This window comes from Plecotus auritus, assembly GCF_963455305.1.
Source record: "Plecotus auritus genome assembly, chromosome: 1".
NCBI classification, from domain to species: domain Eukaryota; kingdom Metazoa; phylum Chordata; class Mammalia; order Chiroptera; family Vespertilionidae; genus Plecotus; species Plecotus auritus.
In genome coordinates, this window is record NC_137770.1 from 201501572 (window position 1) to 201519556 (window position 17985).

Here is a 17985-nt window from a genome sequence, read left to right on the forward strand (position 1 = left end):
TGACACTGAATCCAAGTCAACTCCAGCGGGAGATGTTAACAGCCTTCATTGGTTGTTACATTATTTTCTTGGAGAAGTTTGCGATCAGCATATAACAAAGCAAGCTAATTTTGTTAAGAAGGTAAACACTGATAATAACATTTGCTGAAATATAATAAAACTCGCGGCCTGCCAGCCAAGCAGGGACTAATTAATTTGGGGTTGCAAGTTCAATTTCTCATTCCAGCAGAGCTACTCTGGGAAGTGTGGCTCCTGGTTCTTGAAGGATGGTCCCTTTCCCCCTGAACTTTTAACTCCTGGCCATAATGTGACAGTAGCAACATTCCAAGGAACTCCAATCCATCTATTGGAACTACAAGATAAGTCTACACCCCTACCTCTCGTCATTGCTGTGAGCTTAAAAAGGAGAGTTGTTTTTCACAGTGTGAGGTTTATAGAATTTGACCATTCCCCATTAACTAAGATTTGACCAGCTTTGTCAGCTCATTGAAGAACTTATATTCTCCCCATATGTTGATTAATTCTGGACCCCCCCCCCCACAAAAATCTTAACTAAAGATCATTCACTTTAACAGCTCTGGATAAAAGTCTCATACCAGAATCTTTCCTCTATTTTTATTCTTAATATCTGTGAAACTAAAAATCTAAGCTGAATTCGGAAATATTTAGATTACTGGGAGTTCTTAACCCCATGACTAACATTGAGTGGCCTCACAATAGGAAATCTCAGCATCACATATTACCATATATGATGTCAGTCACCTTTCACACAGGTAATACTGATTATCATAAAGAGCTCCTTCCTGGGCATTTAAAATTCCCAAACTAAAGTAGGTATCTAAATGGCTCCCAAATAATATTACCGAACATTATTTAAATGCTGTAATCCCAAATGCTAACTTCAGCTAAAGTTATTAAAAGAAGCCTTTGGGCAAGTGTTATGTATGTCTTCAACATATTATTCCCTCTCAGTCCATCAGCCTCATAGAAAGGGGAAATCCATCCAGAAGCTTGGAGAATGTGTGTCGCTGGGCTTGCCAACAACAAAAATCGGATCCCAACCACTCTGAACACCATGACCATGCAATTTTCTTAACCAGGCAAGACTTTGGACCTGCTGGAATGCAAGGTATTTCCATTCAGGTGTAGAAGAAAAACTTAAGGGTATGACTTTTCCAAAGTAATCCTAAATCAGGGAGTCTGTTCAAATGCTCATTTTATATCTCTCCCTCCATCTACTTCCCACCATGCATCAGCCAAGCATACATTTTCTTTCTATTGCTTCCAGTGACTCCTGTGGAATTCACCATATTAAATCCACTTAGGTTCCATAATAAATTATACTTGCCTTTAACATAATGATTGTGCATTTGAGGTATGGAGGAGAGGCTGTAAAATGCAGTGTGATCTCCACTAAGCGTTGGAATGGGAAAAGAGATGCCATGAGAAGTGACTGCTGCCAAAGAGCTCTCTTCTAAAGTCAGCTTACATTGAACTAATAAATTCTGGGGTAGGCTTTGGAAAAAGAAGACGGACGATTTTCTTTTCAATGTTGATGGAATTTCTGGCTCCCTTCATTGGTACCATGATATGAAGGACCATTCACTAAAACAGAAAGACAATGCTTAGTTGGTGGGCAGAACAGAATGGTAATCCCAGGCAGTTCTTTCCCTTAGAAAAGGAGAAAATGCAGATCCAGTGAGTCTTTTCAAAGACCATTACCTGTTGCTTTCCCAAGAGAACGTGGCACAATGCTAGCGGGGAAATAATACTGCCTCTGTTTCCTAAAAAGCTTTTTTTTTTTTTTCTAGGCAAAGGTCCAGTAGTAATTCTTAATGGGTTTTCTCATAAAATGAAAATAAAAGTAATTGTTATTCTCTACAGGATATGCTCCAGTCACAGGCATGTGTCATCCAGTGAGAAGTTGTACCCTGAATCATGAGGATGGTTTTTCATCTGCTTTTGTCGTAGCCCATGAAACCGGCCATGTGTAAGTCACTGTTGACAGCTAGAAAGCCAGAAAAGGTCTTTTCTTCCCTGCTTTTCTCAGCATTGTTCGCAGTGTGAGCAGAGGGCATGCCAGCATGCAGCTCCCTTCCCTTGCCAAGTGTGAGGAGCTGAAACACTGAAGAGGTCATCCACTGAAACCAAATGAGCAACTCTAGCTGCAGACACCCTTGCACTTTTCATAGCTGTAAAATTAGAAAGGCATTTCTGTCCAGTTCTCTATTCCACAATGCCTGTGACTCCTCCACAGCAGCCATGTTCACTTAAAAAATACGTATTTCCCTATACAGTAAGCCCTCACTTAACATCGTCGATAGGTTCTGCAACTTTAAGCAGAATGACTCGTAATGAAACCAGTTTTACCATAGGCCAGTCGATACAAACCAGAGTTACGTTTCTTCGGCATCTCATCAACATTATAAGGAAAGGACATCACACAGAATGACATAATTGAGGACCTACTGTATTTATTTTTAAAACAGAAAATAAGCAAAAGCCCTGGCCACTGTGATTCTTACCAGCGAGATCTCACTTTGTGTTCTAGGCTGGGAATGGAGCATGACGGGCAAGGCAATAGGTGCGGCGATGAGACTGCGATGGGAAGCGTCATGGCTCCCTTGGTGCAAGCGGCGTTTCATCGTTACCACTGGTCCAGATGCAGCGGCCAAGAATTGAAAAGATACATCCAGTGCGTCCCTTTCTGCATGTCCTGAGAGCATTTATATTCTAGCAGAAATACAGACGGGAAGCTGACTCTTAGGATCTTCTTCATAACAAAACTCCCAGTGAATGAAAACTGTTGTTCACAGTAAACATTTTTCTTATGACTCCGAGCTGTTGGCACAATGACTCCATAATATAATCACGATATTTTAAGCCATAAGCCTGGAATTTAAGTGATATTTAACCATGATTTTTGTTTTTAGTAAATTCTTTGTGGAATCTTTGATGAATGGTCAGAGTTGAGTTGAGGATTAGGAGGAGATGGTCCTGTGATGCCTTCATAATACCACCTACATCCTGTAGCATAGGTGTCAGAATCTGCTCTGCCACACTCTGCAGGAGCTCCAGGACACAAAAAAGGCTGTCACAGTTATACTGCATCCCTGCGTCCTGTTTGACTCCTTTTCCTGGGATGAATAAGGGTGAAGGGTCTTGTTTATGAATGGAACTAAAACCAAAAACCTTTAAAGATAAGCTTTTGTGGCCTTGCTCTGATCTAATGAAATTCCAGAGTATAAAACCTATGGACAGTTTTTTTCATTAGGACAACATAAAAGAATGAACATTAAACTACATGCGATGTTTTCCTTCCTACAGTTCCTATGACTGTCTCCTTGATGATCCATTTGAACATGATTGGCCCAAACTCCCAGAACTTCCTGGAATCAATTATTCTATGGATGAGCAATGTCGTTTTGACTTTGGGGTTGGTTATAAAATGTGCACTGCGGTATGTTTCTCACAGTCAGTTTATATCTTGCTTCTTGAATTCTGTTTTGTGTAGCTTCTGTTTGTCGAGCTTAACAGACTCACTGGTGTGAGTGTGAGAATTTCTTCCAAGGATTTTGTGTTTGCCACATCACTGCATATTAAAGCTGAGTGCTTTAAATATACTGTCTTATTAATACTTGTGACAGACTAGATGGAAGTTGGTATACTTGTATTTTACAGATGAAAAAGCCAAGATTTACAGAGTATAAGCAACTTGCTTAAATTGCACATCTGGTAAATAGGAGAGCTGGATATTGAAACCAAGGTTGTCCAGCTCCAAACTTTATGCTCTGTTGCTTCCTTGGTTTTTGTGACCTTCAGAGATGACATTTAAGCCTTAGGAAGGTTGCTTTTCATTAGCTTGTTGGCCAGGATTCCATGTAGCTGTGAGCACAGAGAAGGGCAATACTAGTTTATTCTCCTGTGAGAATCACGTGGTAGAGCATGGAGGTCAGGACTACAGGCTTCATAGTCAGACTGGTGAGTCATGAGGGCCTGGATCCAACACTTACTAGATGTATGATTTCGAGCACCTTCTTCAATCTCTCCATTTAGTTTCCTCATGTGTAAAATATGGATAATCATAGTGTTCATCTCACAGAATTGTTATCAGGGTTCAATTTCATAATATAACTAAAGTGCATGGCACAATGGCAGGCACATAATCAATGCTCAGTGGAATCCACTAGAGCCAGTCTTCCATGTAGCTATTCAGTTTAGAGGTAGGTGTCTTTATTTTTATTTATTTTTTTATTGTTTGAAGTATTACAAATAGTAGTACATATGTCTCCTTTTTTTCCCCCCATTGACTTCCCCCCGGCCTCCCCTTCCCCCCAGTACATGCCTTTACCTGCCCCCCCCCACCCCCTCAGTGTCTTGTATCCATTAGTTATGCTTATATGCATGCGTACAAGTCCTTCGGTTGATCTCTTACAGCCCCCACCCACAACCTCCCCTGCCTTCCCGCTATAGTTTGACAATGCTTCTTTGCCTCTGTATCTATTTTTTCCCCATTTCTTTCCTTTAAAAAAATCTTGCCTCTGCAGACTAGAAATAAACATATAATAACAAAAAATGTTTGAGTCCCAATTTCAATGTCCAACAGTTCTGAGTCCCCGTTTCAATGTCAAACAGTTCCTTATGTGTACATGTCAGCAATGATATCTGGATGGTGGGCACATGGTGGCAATGCAGGTCCGACCCTCTCTGGTTTGGTCCTAGGCAAGCTGCTGCAACGCACAGCTGCTGACTGCTAGCGTGGCAAGGCGTCGTCAGCGTCTTCCATCTCTGTTTCTCCTCTTGTCTTCGTGGTTGGAGCAGACCTGTCAATTCCTCTCTGTTGCAAGAATCCACATGGTCTTGGAGTTGTTTTCTGAAAATATACAAACATATTCTCGACCAAAAGTTAATAAAGGAATCTTTTCTATATAATTGATTTGGGATCCTTTTTATTTTTGCCCAAACGATTTTCCTTTGTCTTATTTAGACACCATATGTGTTTTTCATGGGTGTCTTGCTGTTAGCATTACAAATGAAAATTAATTTTGTAAAGTAAAAATTTTCTAGATGTAATTTACTTATAGGATATTTTTCCTTACATGAAATTACCCTACTAACCCCCCTTTTTTGATTAATGGAGGCTTTTGTAAATTTTATAATGCAGTCTTGATAACTTTAAATTTTAATTTTTTGCACAAAAATATGACTGCTTTAGTTTCATTGCATGTTCAGGAATTTTACCATGAGATGAACTACCAATAGAAATTTTAGTTACCACTTTAGGAACAGCTTTTTGTCCAGCCCAGCTCAGATTGGGACCCAGGTAACAGACAGAGACTTGGCAGACAGCAGCTGCCCTATATCTAAATCCAGCCTAGCACCAGGAATGCTCAGGGCCTACTCAAGAATGCAAATAATCCTTTCCACTAATATTTACAGGGTAAACTAAGATTGTTGGTAGAGTATTAAATTTGACAGTAAAATAATAATCAAGTTTTCAGATTAATTTAAATAGGCTAATTGAAATAAGTGAATATTCAAGAAAATTTAATTGTACTGGACAAAAAGCTGTTCCTAAGGTAGGTGTCTTTAAATTTCCATGTTGAGGATGTAGTAGTTCACTATAAAAATGGCTTTTTTATATGTTGGAGCAAGCTTTATGTGTTATAGCAAAAAAACAAAAAAAAGTATTTCATGGTACTGAAAGAAGTTGATCTGATGTTTCAAATCTTCCATATGCTGATAGCGACAACCATTGGATTGTCTATAAACTATACATTGCCAGCTCCTAATCACCTGCATTAATGTTTTGACCTGAAAATTCTAAAGGTTAGGCTCAACATGGTGGGAATGTATAGTTTCCGCAGTAAGTAATAGGGATTAGAACAAAAAACCCAGGCCCAAAATGAGTACTAATCGAGAAAAAGCTATGACCAATATAATTGGTGGTGTAGGCAATTATATATGAATAAATTGGTGTTGGATATGTTTTTTTAATCTATCTGAAGAATGGTAAGGTGTTTATAGTTAGAAGGAGAACAGATAAGTAAAGAGCACACACAAATATGTATGCTGACACATACATTCAGATACTATAATGTGGTGTTTCAGGAAAATAAAAAACAGTCTTAAGATTGAGAAAACTAAGACTCCAGTTGGGCTATGTTACTGTCTCACATGTAACCATAGCGATAGCCTTATCTTATAACCCATGATTCTCAGCCATGGATTGTAGTGAGACTCAAATGCATGGAATGTATTTTATAACCTATATGAATGTATTATAATAGTTTGTTACACCTGGAATATGTTATCTTACATAGAAAATTTGACAGATATTTTCTGCTTTTAGTCAGCTCATTATAATGGGCATTTTTATTATTTATATCTGACTTAATCCATACTTAGGGGTATAGAGAAGCTGTTTTGATAGCTTGAAAGCTACAAAACCATTATAATAGGTTTTCATATTTAAAATGTTCATAATAACTACTATTTTAAATTCTAGTATTGTCTACTTGAAAGCCAGAAAATAGAATTGGCATGGTAGAAATACTGAGTCAACTAGAGACTCCCAGACAAATCGTTTATCACTATTATTTTAGAAAAGCAGAATAACAATATTCTCTGCTTAGAATTCTTAGGCATTATTTTTTTCTCAACATGCCACAACTTAGGCTATTGACTTGAAATTAAAACAGAAGATGTTGTTGGTGCATGTCCTGCTATCTGTATTTCATTGTGATTTTGATTCTCTCTCTTTCAGTTCCGAACCTTTGACCCATGTAAACAGCTGTGGTGTAGCCATCCTGATAACCCCTACTTTTGTAAGACTAAAAAGGGACCCCCACTTGATGGGACTGAATGTGCTGCTGGAAAAGTGAGTCTATACTGTGGAGATTTAATCACCTTTCAAAGTCTGAAAACTGATGAACATAGCTGTATTGGCATTTTTATGAAGACCATACCACATGAGGTTTCATTATGGTAATGTACTAACATTATATAGTAGCTTCCAACGACTGCTCTAACAAATTACCATAAGCTCAGTGGCTTAAAATAACAGAAACGTATTTTCTCACAGTTTCACTGAGCCAAAATCAACGTGTGGGCAGGACCATACTCTCTCCAGAAGCTGTAATAGAGAGTCTGTTCTTGGTTCTTCCTCTGGTGGCTGCCCACATTCCTCAACTTGTGGCTGCACCATCCCAATCTCCAACTTCATGACCCCATTGCTCCCTTCTCTTCTTCTGTGTGCAAATGTCCCTCTGCCCCCTCTCTTATGAGGATAGATACACATGATGACATTTAGGGCCCACCTGTATAATGCAGGATAACCTCCCCTCAAAGCCCTTCATTTTATCACACCTACAAAAAACTCTTTTCCAAATAAGGCAATATTTACAGATTCTAGGACCTGAGATATTTGGGACTATTCAACCCACTACTGATAGATTATGAAGCAGCAGCTTAGCAGACTATCTGGGACCCTGTTAATGGGATTTGATTTACTTGTTGGCATCCCACTCCTTGTGAAGGTTGTCCAGAAATAAAGTCCTGTGAATTTATACAGAAGACTTGGTCTTGCTCCTTTGGGGAAAGATGCCCAGAGGTTTCAAATCTCAAATTGTGTAGTCAGGATTGATTGCTCAGAAACTGGCCAAGCGCCAAGCTCCCTACTCATAAGGGGAAATATCACCCATTCCAAAACAAAGGCATGTTAAGAACTCAAGTTGAATTGCCTTTACTAGTTTGGAAATAAGATATGGTAGACAGGATCAAAAGCTGGCAAAGAAGATTCATAAAGCTTTTAGTTCTTTTAATGCCCTTTAAAGCTCTATTGCAAATGTGTATAAACTGTACTTGCAATGAGGATTACAATCATCATAATAATAATTATGATAATAATAATAATACAACAAAACCTGCCATTATTCATGTTTATGTTTTTTTAATTTTTAAAATATATTTTATTGACTTTTTACAGAGAGGAAGGGAGAGGGACAGAGAGTTAGAAACATCGATAAGAGAGAAACATCAATCAGCTGCCTCCTGCACACCCCCTACTGGGGATGTGCCCGCAACCAAAGTACATGCCCTTGACTGGAATTGAACCTGGGACCCTTCAGTCTGCTGGCCGACACTCTATCCAGTGAGCCAAACCGGTTAGGGCCACTATTCGTGTTTAAACTTTGTTAGGCACTATGCTAAACACATTACATATGGTGTGCTGCTGTGGGGAAATTTAGTATTACAAAATTTTGACTAAAAGAACAAGAGCAACAGTGAGTTGATTCCTTTTTGCTTTATGAAATAGATATCCTCCAAATAAACTCTAAACATCCAACTTCCTGAAACTCACTTGTATTATCTTCAAATTTACCAAAGTTGAGTTGTAAGAAACACTTTTATTGTGGGATAAAAAAAAGCAAGTCAAAATGTTGGAAGGGGAAAGAACACCTTTGAGCACCTGCTGTGTGCCGGGCACTGTCAGGTAGGTGCCTCCGTGCTGTCAGAGTCCTGGCAGTTCCCACGTCATTACTTACTGGTCAGATGGTCTCATATTACTCATGATCCTCTCCAGGTTCCAATTTTCCACATTACCTACTGTGCAAATTAGGTATCATTTTTATTGGTCATGTCTGATACTCACCAATAAATGTATCATATAAAACTTCTTCAGAATGAATTATTTTTTTCATTTCAATTTTATATTTAAAAACATACTAGTAAGTCTAAATTACCTTTTGTAGAGGGAACCTTATTGTTATAACTAGTGGCCCGGTACAGGGATTCATGCACATTGAAAGAAAATTAATTAGAAGAAATATTTTAATATTGCTATCCACCCTTTCTCTATAATAGAAGTGTCAGGGATGAAAGAAAATTAGTAAAATGTATATGAAAATAATATATAAATGATTAAAAAATAATAACAATATAAGGACAACAAAGATGTGATATAAAAAGAACAAAATATGATATAAAAACAACAAAAACATGATATAAAAACAATATTGATAAAAACAATAATGGATAAATTGATTAAACTTATTCTAATACTGAGACCAGTGTCAGACGGGGACAAATCAATTCTTGGAATCAGAACAACCTCTCCTTCTGCAGAACCTGTTAATACTTCAGCTTTGATTATGTTAGGTCACAATCTTTTGATAATAAATCTAGTACCATTACAAAGACCCCATTTACTACTAAGATTTCTCAGTAGCATGATGATTGCACCTACTTTCAATTCTAATTTATGACACAGCATTCCCGAAGAAGTAACACTTTTAAGAAATTCGATGGGAAAATTTTCCTTTTCGGCATCATCCATTGAATCTAGTATAATTGTCGATTACACTGTCGTCTCTGAGTCTTAATGCAATATCGGTTCCTCAGCCTTTTCACCATGTGGGAAAAGAATAGGATACGTCATTGCATCTAATATAGGAATCAGGATACTGATTTGTTTCATTTGAGTGGAATTCAGATTATTGGGATCTGGTTTACAACAAATGAGTAAGTCCCTTTCAAAAGGCGGTCCTCCATCTTCGTTTCTGAATATGACAGCAACTTCGGTTACACGGGGATAATTATATCTATCCAGATCACTATTACGATCATATTTAATCATCATTGTTACTTCCATGCGATGACACTGCTTTCTTTCAGCTTCAGAATGTCAACAAAAACAACCAAATTCATGATTGACAATGACAGATCAAAACACACAAGTGCAATTTGCGCCAGCAAGAGCTTTATATATATGGCGCATACTTGAGTCAACTTAGCCTTTCATAGATATAGAATAAACTTGCTTAATTAGACGTGCTTTCTGATGTAGCTAAACTTTTTCCAGCCCAGTAAAGCACCCCAACTTCTCTTTCAGGTAATTGTCAACAACACAGCAGTAAATATCAACATGAAGCAGATTATTATTGTAGATCATGCAGGGAGAACTAAGGGTAAAATATTTAACGGCAGCAGTGTTTGACTATATTCTGTGCAGTGAGAAAACCTGAAGTCATTTTCAAGGTCCACCATTTCTTACTTCCTTTTTAGTTGGGTCAAGTTTCTAAGCTTTCTAAATCTCTCTTTTCCGGCTAATGAAAAGAAAATAGAATTCCACCAAGTCTCCTCTCTACCTACTCCAGGAATTTTGTGAGGATCAAATGAGATGAGGCACCAGAAAACGCTTACAGACATTTGGTTAAAGTGTGAAATGTTTGCATCTGGCTATAAAGCAAGTCGTGTTCCTGGGCTGAAGGAACTCCAAGGAGGCTAGTTGCTAGGGAGAGGCAGCTGGGCATTGCTATGTGACATCATTACCCAAGGAGTCAGACACTTAGCATATTAGCCTTTTATATATATATATATAGATAGATAGATTGCTTTGGGGTCATTTTAAATACATTTCCACATGGTGGGGGTTGGAGGAATGAAGCCCTTTCATTGGTGGTTCTTATATAACAACTTTAGCTTTAGCATAAGCATGATTTTCATAATTGCCCTTTGTCATTTTCCTAAGTGGTGCTACAAGGGCCATTGCATGTGGAAGAATGCTAATCAACAAAAACAAGATGGCAATTGGGGGTCATGGACCAAATTTGGCTCCTGTTCCCGGACGTGTGGAACTGGTGTTCGTTTCAGAACACGCCAGTGCAACAATCCAATGTGAGTATGACCCCTGTAATTCTGTCATTTTTGTAAAGGCCAGAAAATGCTTCAATATAATGTTATTACTATTTTGTAAAGTACATGTAAAATACAGAGCATGAAAACTCAGGCTTTAAGTGTCTATTTTGGGTAAATCTCCATTTATCAATTTTGTGAACTATAGTCAGTGGTAAAGATGAGAGGCTCGAATGAAGATTAGAGATTTTGAAGAAATTGCTGTTTAGGAATAATAAAGAGTTGAGTAGGGAAGCCCATCACTGTGCTCTTAGGGCCTGGGCACCAAGGCCATTAGACCCACTGTTAGAAGAACAGGTGTGTCACTGTGGCAGTAGCACCGAACACATATGCTTACTCACTTGGCTTAGAAGGGGGATGCTTCAGGGCAGGGCAACAACAAAATAAAGATGGTAGAGGAAGGGCAAAGAGTTGTTTGGGGAAAGTTATCAATTTATTCACTCAGACTAAATTGATTGAATTCCTATTGCCAACTCAAGAAAATTTATTTTCTAAGGGGAAAAGTAACCAAAATATTAACCTTAGAACATTCTTCCTTGTCTAGGGTTTAAAATGTGAGCAATCCCTGTGTGTCTGGCAGCAGATGGCTCTGAACATGTCTTTTATAAAGACTGAGGTCACATACATGTCTTCACAGGAAGAGATGATGGTAGTAGAAATAAAAAAAAATAAAATAAAAATTACAGTAGTAAGAGCAGCTACGTTTCACTATGAGCCACACTCTGTTTTAAGTGTTTTAAATATGTTAATGCATTCAATCCTCAAAGACCAGTATTTAATAACAATATTTCTCTAAGGAAGAAAAGACGGAAAACTGAGGCATAGAGCTGTGGTCACAGTCACTTTGGGCTGCATCTACATGTTTTATGCATGGTAGAAAATATAAATTTTTCGAGTTCATATCTATGTTTTTATTTCTTTATAGATTTTTGCCATGCATTTAAAATATACTGTCTGAATAGCCACTTGAAGTTGACTTTTGGGCCCTCTCCTTGCCCCCAGCAGGGAGAGGATGGTGCTTTTGGAAAGGAATTGCACTTAGGAAGTATGAGTTCATTCACTTGGTGCTGGCAGCTCAGAAACTCTGGCTTTCTGCCTCCCCCAGCCCTGTGTCTGCAAGCTTCCACTGCTGGACCAGAGCCAAAAGGCCTTTTTAAATGTTGTCTTTTCTTTAGGCCCATCAATGGTGGTCAGGATTGTCCGGGTGTTAATTTTGAGTACCAGCTTTGTAATACAGATGAATGCCCAAAGCACTTTGAAGACTTCAGAGCACAGCAATGCCAGCAGCGTAACTCCCACTTTGAATACCAGCACACCAAACACCACTGGATGCCCTATGAACATCCTGACTGTGAGTAGATGCCTGCCCTTTCCCCGCTGTGTGGATGGTTCCTTAGAGTTTATGCTTTGTCTACACCAATCCCTTGGACTCTTGATTCCTATGTGGTAACTTAGAAACCTTGGTGCTTACAGGGTAAGTCCTTCTGGGTTTCCAAGAATAAGGTTAACATCCTCCTTTCTCTAGCGCGGTGAGACTTGTGGAATAGTTCCTGGCAAGTAGCACTACCACCATCGCTACTGAAAAGACCAGTGGAATGCAGACAAAATGAAAAGCCTGGAAGAGATGTCGATTTTCCTCATTCAGTGGAAATCCCTGTACTAGGAAACACTTACGGAATTTTGTTACCTGTCCTTTCTGAATTATGAGAGGGAAATACTGTTCTTTTACAGTGGGGTCAGGAGTAAGAAAAAGACCAGTATTTAATAACGACAGAAACTTCATAACCTTTTTACTTTTGTGTACTATTCACCAGTTTTCAAAAAATACACTTGGAAACTCCCTTTTAACGTTTCACTTCTTACCCTTGAATTTTCAGTTACTTATGTTCAAGTGGACACTTCTTACCATATTTCTTACTTGGAAGAATAAAAGAAAATAATTACTTGATTATCATGTGACATAGTACACTGCTGAGTTCAGCTGAAAAGCTGTTTTAAAAGAAAGATGCATCCATGTAGGAATTAAAAGTTGCAATGCATTAAGAAGAAATGCATTAATTTTTTCAATCTATTTTGGTGAAGTGAGTCACAGAAATTATATTAAATTTAATTGAGATTATACAAAGGCAAAAGGTGTACTAGGTCATTGGGTTAAATGAAAGAGAAAGTAAAGTGGTTCTGATTTAAAGCATTTGAAGAGCTGTGGCTAAATCCAGGATTGCTGCACAACCTAGTTTGTGAGATAGTTCCAGTTTAGACCTGTTGTCCCTGTGTAGTTACTAATAGAGCCCTTTTTCACTCTCAAGAGTATCCTAGTTTAGATGTTAAATCATATGGTCACCCTGGTTGAAACAAATATGTTAAATATGTGTAATTTCTTCTTCTCTTTATTTTATTTATTTATACCTTTTTTTTTGTTTTCAGGAAATCACGTTGAAACTTTATATTTAAAAAATAAAATAAGCTATACTGTTCAAATATACCACTTTATATAGTTGATTTAACCCTCCATCTCATGCAGCCAAGAAAAGATGCCACCTTTACTGTCAATCCAAAGAGACTGGCGACGTTGCCTACATGAAACAACTGGTACATGACGGGACGCGCTGTTCTTACAAAGACCCGTACAGCATATGTGTGCGAGGAGAGTGTGTGGTGAGCTCCCTGCAATATATTGCAATTCTACTTTTACTATCTTTCATCTGCATATTTTCATAATTTTTAAACCATTTCATATCTGGGATATCACATTATGGTGTAAATGTATGAAAAGCTCATTAGCGAAACTAAGTCTGGGAGAAACTTCACTTAATAAAATCAAACTTTGCTCACTGGCCGAATCAAGACTTAAATGTAGTTGTCCCAGTTTCCAGCCAAATCCTTTTCCTCAGTCACTCTGATGTCTGTAGGTTGGGAATACAACATGGGAACAATGCCTTTGCTTTGAGTTCTTGACTAGTAGCCATCTGCTGTTAAGTACACTTTAAAAAAAAAATTCAATGCTTAATGTATTTTATATTTTCTTTAAGAGATAATAGAAACTTTCCTCAGGCCAAAACCGGTTTGGCTCAGTGGATAGAGCGTCAGCCTGCGGACTGAAAGGTCCCAGGTTCGATTCCGGTCAAGGGCATGTAACTTGGTTGTGGGCACATCCCCAGTAGGAGGTGTGCAGGGGGCAGCTGATCGACGTTTCTCTCTCATCGATGTTTCTGACTATCTATCCCTCTTCCTTCCTCTCTGTAAAAAATCAATAAAATATATTTTAAAAAAAAAAAGAAACTTTCCTCAGAACAAAAATAGTGAAGATGCAAAAACTGTTTTTTTGGTCCCATTTAATCTCTTTTTTAAAGGCAGTTTTTTTACTTACTCATGTTCATATGTAGGGAACTATCGTTATTAACTGAACACATCGCTCCTGTTTGATTTCTTTTCACTTCAGAACAACTAGTGTTATATTAATGAATCTTGCATGCATAGGTGCCTCATAGTTAATCTGAATTTTCTCTGGAAGTAAAATCTGTGTTTGGTCATCTTTCACCTCCCCCATGTCTCGCACCAATGGATGTGTGATAATTATTTCCTCTGACCACTTTCATCTCAAACTTCTGAGTGCTGTGGCATGCCACATGTTCTTATCCTACACTGATGTACATTAAGGAGCTGCCCCAGCCCAGAAAACCTTCAGTAATTCCCAGTTACGTAAATGTGAAAGTGTAAAAACTCAAGGCCTTGCACAGTCCGTGTTTTGCACCAGCTTTCCATTGGTTTAAATATGGCTAAATATTGTTCTCTGAACCCACTTTATGTGACCACACAATTTCGATGGCTCTTTTTTAATCCCTCCACATTCCTAGAATGTATTTCCACAAACTCGATTCCTTCAGGGTCCTGTGAATGTCTCTACCACTTTGGTAAAGTTTTGTCTTCCATCCCTAGCCAACTTGTAAAGCTTGTACTAATGTACAACTCACGATTTTATTATTCATCTTTATAAACGTGAAAGCAACCAGGGAAACTCACCAACTTTTTGTCTCCTCAGTATCTACTACATTTGTGCTTAATACATGTTTGATGATGATGATGATGACGACTGTATATGATGGTCATTAGAGTAGGGGAAGTTTATCTGGAGTACTAGTCATTTGATTGCACAGTAGTTCTTTAAAAGAACGAGGTATTTAAATCAGAGCCAGAATGAAAGTTTGGTGCAAGAGGCCTAACTGTGGGCTCCTGATTAAATAAAGTCATCATTCTCTAGGATACTGACCTTGACTTGACACATTAAGATTAGCCATATTTCACTTCTCTCCCCAGAAAGTGGGCTGTGATAAAGAAATTGGTTCTAACAAGGTTGAGGATAAGTGTGGTGTCTGTGGAGGAGATAACTCCCATTGTCGAACTGTGAAGGGGACATTTACCAGAACTCCCAGGAAACTTGGTAAGATGAGGCCTCTGATGAATTTAGTATCCTTCTCTGCGATTTGTATTTTTTGAGAATTGGCTTAAGAATGCAGCATATTATAAACATAATAAAACATTAGCTGCTGATTTATTTTTATTCAGATAACCTTTTAAGGAAATATTTTAAAAAACTTTTCATGCTCCATAGCATTCATGATAAAAAGTTATCAAATTTTGATAAAGAACAAGTAAAATCACTATCAATTATAGTAGTTAGCTAAAATCTGTTTTGTTTAATTTGCTTTTAATAAAATGCATTAGATCTAATAAAATTGATGCTTATTTTGAACTTTCTATTGCACATAAATTGTTCATCAGAACTTAAAAAAATCACAAAACTGTCCTGACCGGTTTGGCTCAGTGGATAGAGCATTGGCCTGCGGACTGAAGGGTCCCAGGTTCGATTCCAATCAAGGGCATTGTCCTTGGTTGCGGACACATCCCCAGTGGGAGGTGTGCAGGAGGCAGCTGATCGATGTTTCTCTCTCACTGATGTTTCTAACTCTCTATCCCTCACCCTTCCTCTCTGTAAAAAAATCAATAAAATATATATATTTTTAAAAATCACAAAACTTTAGATACTATTTAAAATATTATATTAGTTTTACTTTTACAGTGAACAGGTTTTTCTTATTTCTAAGTCTATAAATCTAGGGTCCATATTTTATGTATTTTTTAAAATTTTATATTAAACAAAATTGAGGTACAAACAAAAATAACCTGTGGTATAATGCTTGTGCATGTGAACTTTTGTGCTTGTTATATAATTAATGACCTAGTCTTAGGCATATGACATGGTAACTTTCAACAGGTGGAACAAAAACACAAATAATATGAAAAAATATTAGTAGTTTCATAATTATCCATTGGAATTTTCATAAAAATGTAGATGCAAACATTCATTACAAATTTTTTTTTAGTTTATAACAAATGTTATTTTGTTATTCAGTAAGTATTTATTAGGCAAATATTTCTGAGAATTTGACATTTAAAAATAAATTTGATGTGGTGCTTCCTTTGAGAAACTTCTCTTATATCATCCAAAGTAACACAAAATGATTTGGTGTACTATGAGCATATGTTGTGACTGTAATTTTCCTTTTTAAGAGAAAAGAAATTATAAAAAAAAGTTGGTCTTCATCCAAATGGAATAATTCTCTTAGTTCTTTTTATTCTTCTTATACCTCAGCTACCCAACTCAAGTCAATTCCACACATCCCTGCTTTGCTCTTTGATATACTTAGAGTGGCAGAGCTAGGTGACAACTCCAGTGTGTTTTCTTAGGCATTCTTTATTCTAGTTATTGATGTCTTTGTTATTCCTGTGTGATAATTTACTATGTTTTGTGCTTTGAACATTGTTAAAAAGCAAATATTGCCTTTTTTGATGATTATATTATTTCAATAAAGCAAACAGTTAGAATGTTATATATAAAAATAAATAATGATTTGGTGGAGTAAAATTTAATTTTCTCCATCTTATGAAGTGATTTACTGCAGTTATGTATTGTTATTTTAGATGTAAAATAATTCATTTTGTTTTCTTTCCAGAGTGAATTAATGTAATGAAAATTTTTTAGACTCATTTATTCTACATATTGTGTTAATATGCGCTAGTGATACTTTTTTGCAGACACCTCCAAAATTATGCTAAACCTGTGAATCAAGGTCAGAAGAAAAGAAGAACGCTTTCATCAGGCATACAAACTGTTCAAAGATAATCTAACATCCACTTCTTTGCACTAAGGCTGTTAAAGTCATTCAATAGACTAATTAACCTTTTCCAACAGGGAAACATTTAAGCAAGCGGTGCCATACCGAATTCGAGTTGCTGGGAAATGAAATCTGCAAGTATTCACCTTCAAATCACCTATATCATTTTTCATTCATGCTCAGTCTTACTTTCATTGACTATTAACAGTTTATTGGTATTAGCTAACTATTGTATATGCATTTTGACTTCAACATATAAAATTACAGAACATATTTTTAACTTACCTAATAATATATAGGTATATATATATATTTATAGCTTATCATATAGTCAATGAAACAGCAAGACTTTGATAAACATGAAAACCTCCACTAATTAAAGACATTCTATTTAAGGGAAGACAAGAGGCGCCTTCACTTTACCCAAAGGAGCTCGTAATGTTTCTCTTGCTGAAACAAGGGAAGCTAAAAATGTACTGGGTAAGTTGTAGCACACTGCAGAAAGATGGGCATCCATAAATGGAATCAAGCTGTTTTGCTTTCCTTGGCATCTTAAGCATGTTACTCGTAGCCATTGCACACTCAGGCAAATATGGTACTTTTCTTGTATTGGACTTTCCTTGGCTCAGGTGCTGAAACCCTGACCCCAAATTACTGTTCATTAGTTAAGCCACTAATGAATAATGTGAAAAGTTGGATAAATCTGCCCAAAGGTAGATGTTAATTGTCCATGTACAATTGGCAAACATGTTTCTTTCCGATTCCATCAGCAGTTGTGTATTTATAACTGAACTAGAGGCCCGATGCACGAAATTCATGCAAGGGCCTTGGCCCCGGCCCCCGCCCACCTCCGCGGCAGAGGGCCTCTGCTGCCTCTGCCCACTGAGGCTTTGTCCGGAAGGAAGGACGTCCAGAAGGACATCCAGTCTAATTAGCATATTATGCTTTTATTATTATAGATAATAAAATACTCAAACTGTATTGGATGTTTTGTAATACAAGGTATCAATTGCATTATCTTCCTCTATTTGTTTACTTTTTGACAGAAATGAGATATAACACTTGATTTATCTAATTGCCCTGACAATAGTTAATATAGTTGGGGTCTTAATTCTAA

The 17985-nt window shown here is 37.3% G+C and overlaps 1 protein-coding gene across 2 annotated transcripts in view; it reads left to right on the forward strand.

The window, feature by feature from the left end:
• ADAMTS3 (ADAM metallopeptidase with thrombospondin type 1 motif 3) overlaps positions 1–17985 on the forward strand; it is a 239458-nt gene that overhangs the window by 197524 nt on the left and 23949 nt on the right. Inside the window, exons 7-16 of one of the 2 annotated variants that reach the window (XM_080649387.1) lie at positions 973–1129; positions 1885–1990; positions 2552–2695; positions 3328–3460; positions 6767–6880; positions 10532–10677; positions 11871–12046; positions 13217–13350; positions 15010–15133; positions 17265–17348. In XM_080649387.1, coding sequence (XP_080505513.1) covers positions 973–1129; positions 1885–1990; positions 2552–2695; positions 3328–3460; positions 6767–6880; positions 10532–10677; positions 11871–12046; positions 13217–13350; positions 15010–15133; positions 17265–17348 — 1318 coding nt within the window. The remainder of the gene's footprint in view (positions 1–972; positions 1130–1884; positions 1991–2551; positions 2696–3327; positions 3461–6766; positions 6881–10531; positions 10678–11870; positions 12047–13216; positions 13351–15009; positions 15134–17264; positions 17349–17985) is intronic. The other variant, XM_080649386.1, reaches the window with a different exon arrangement.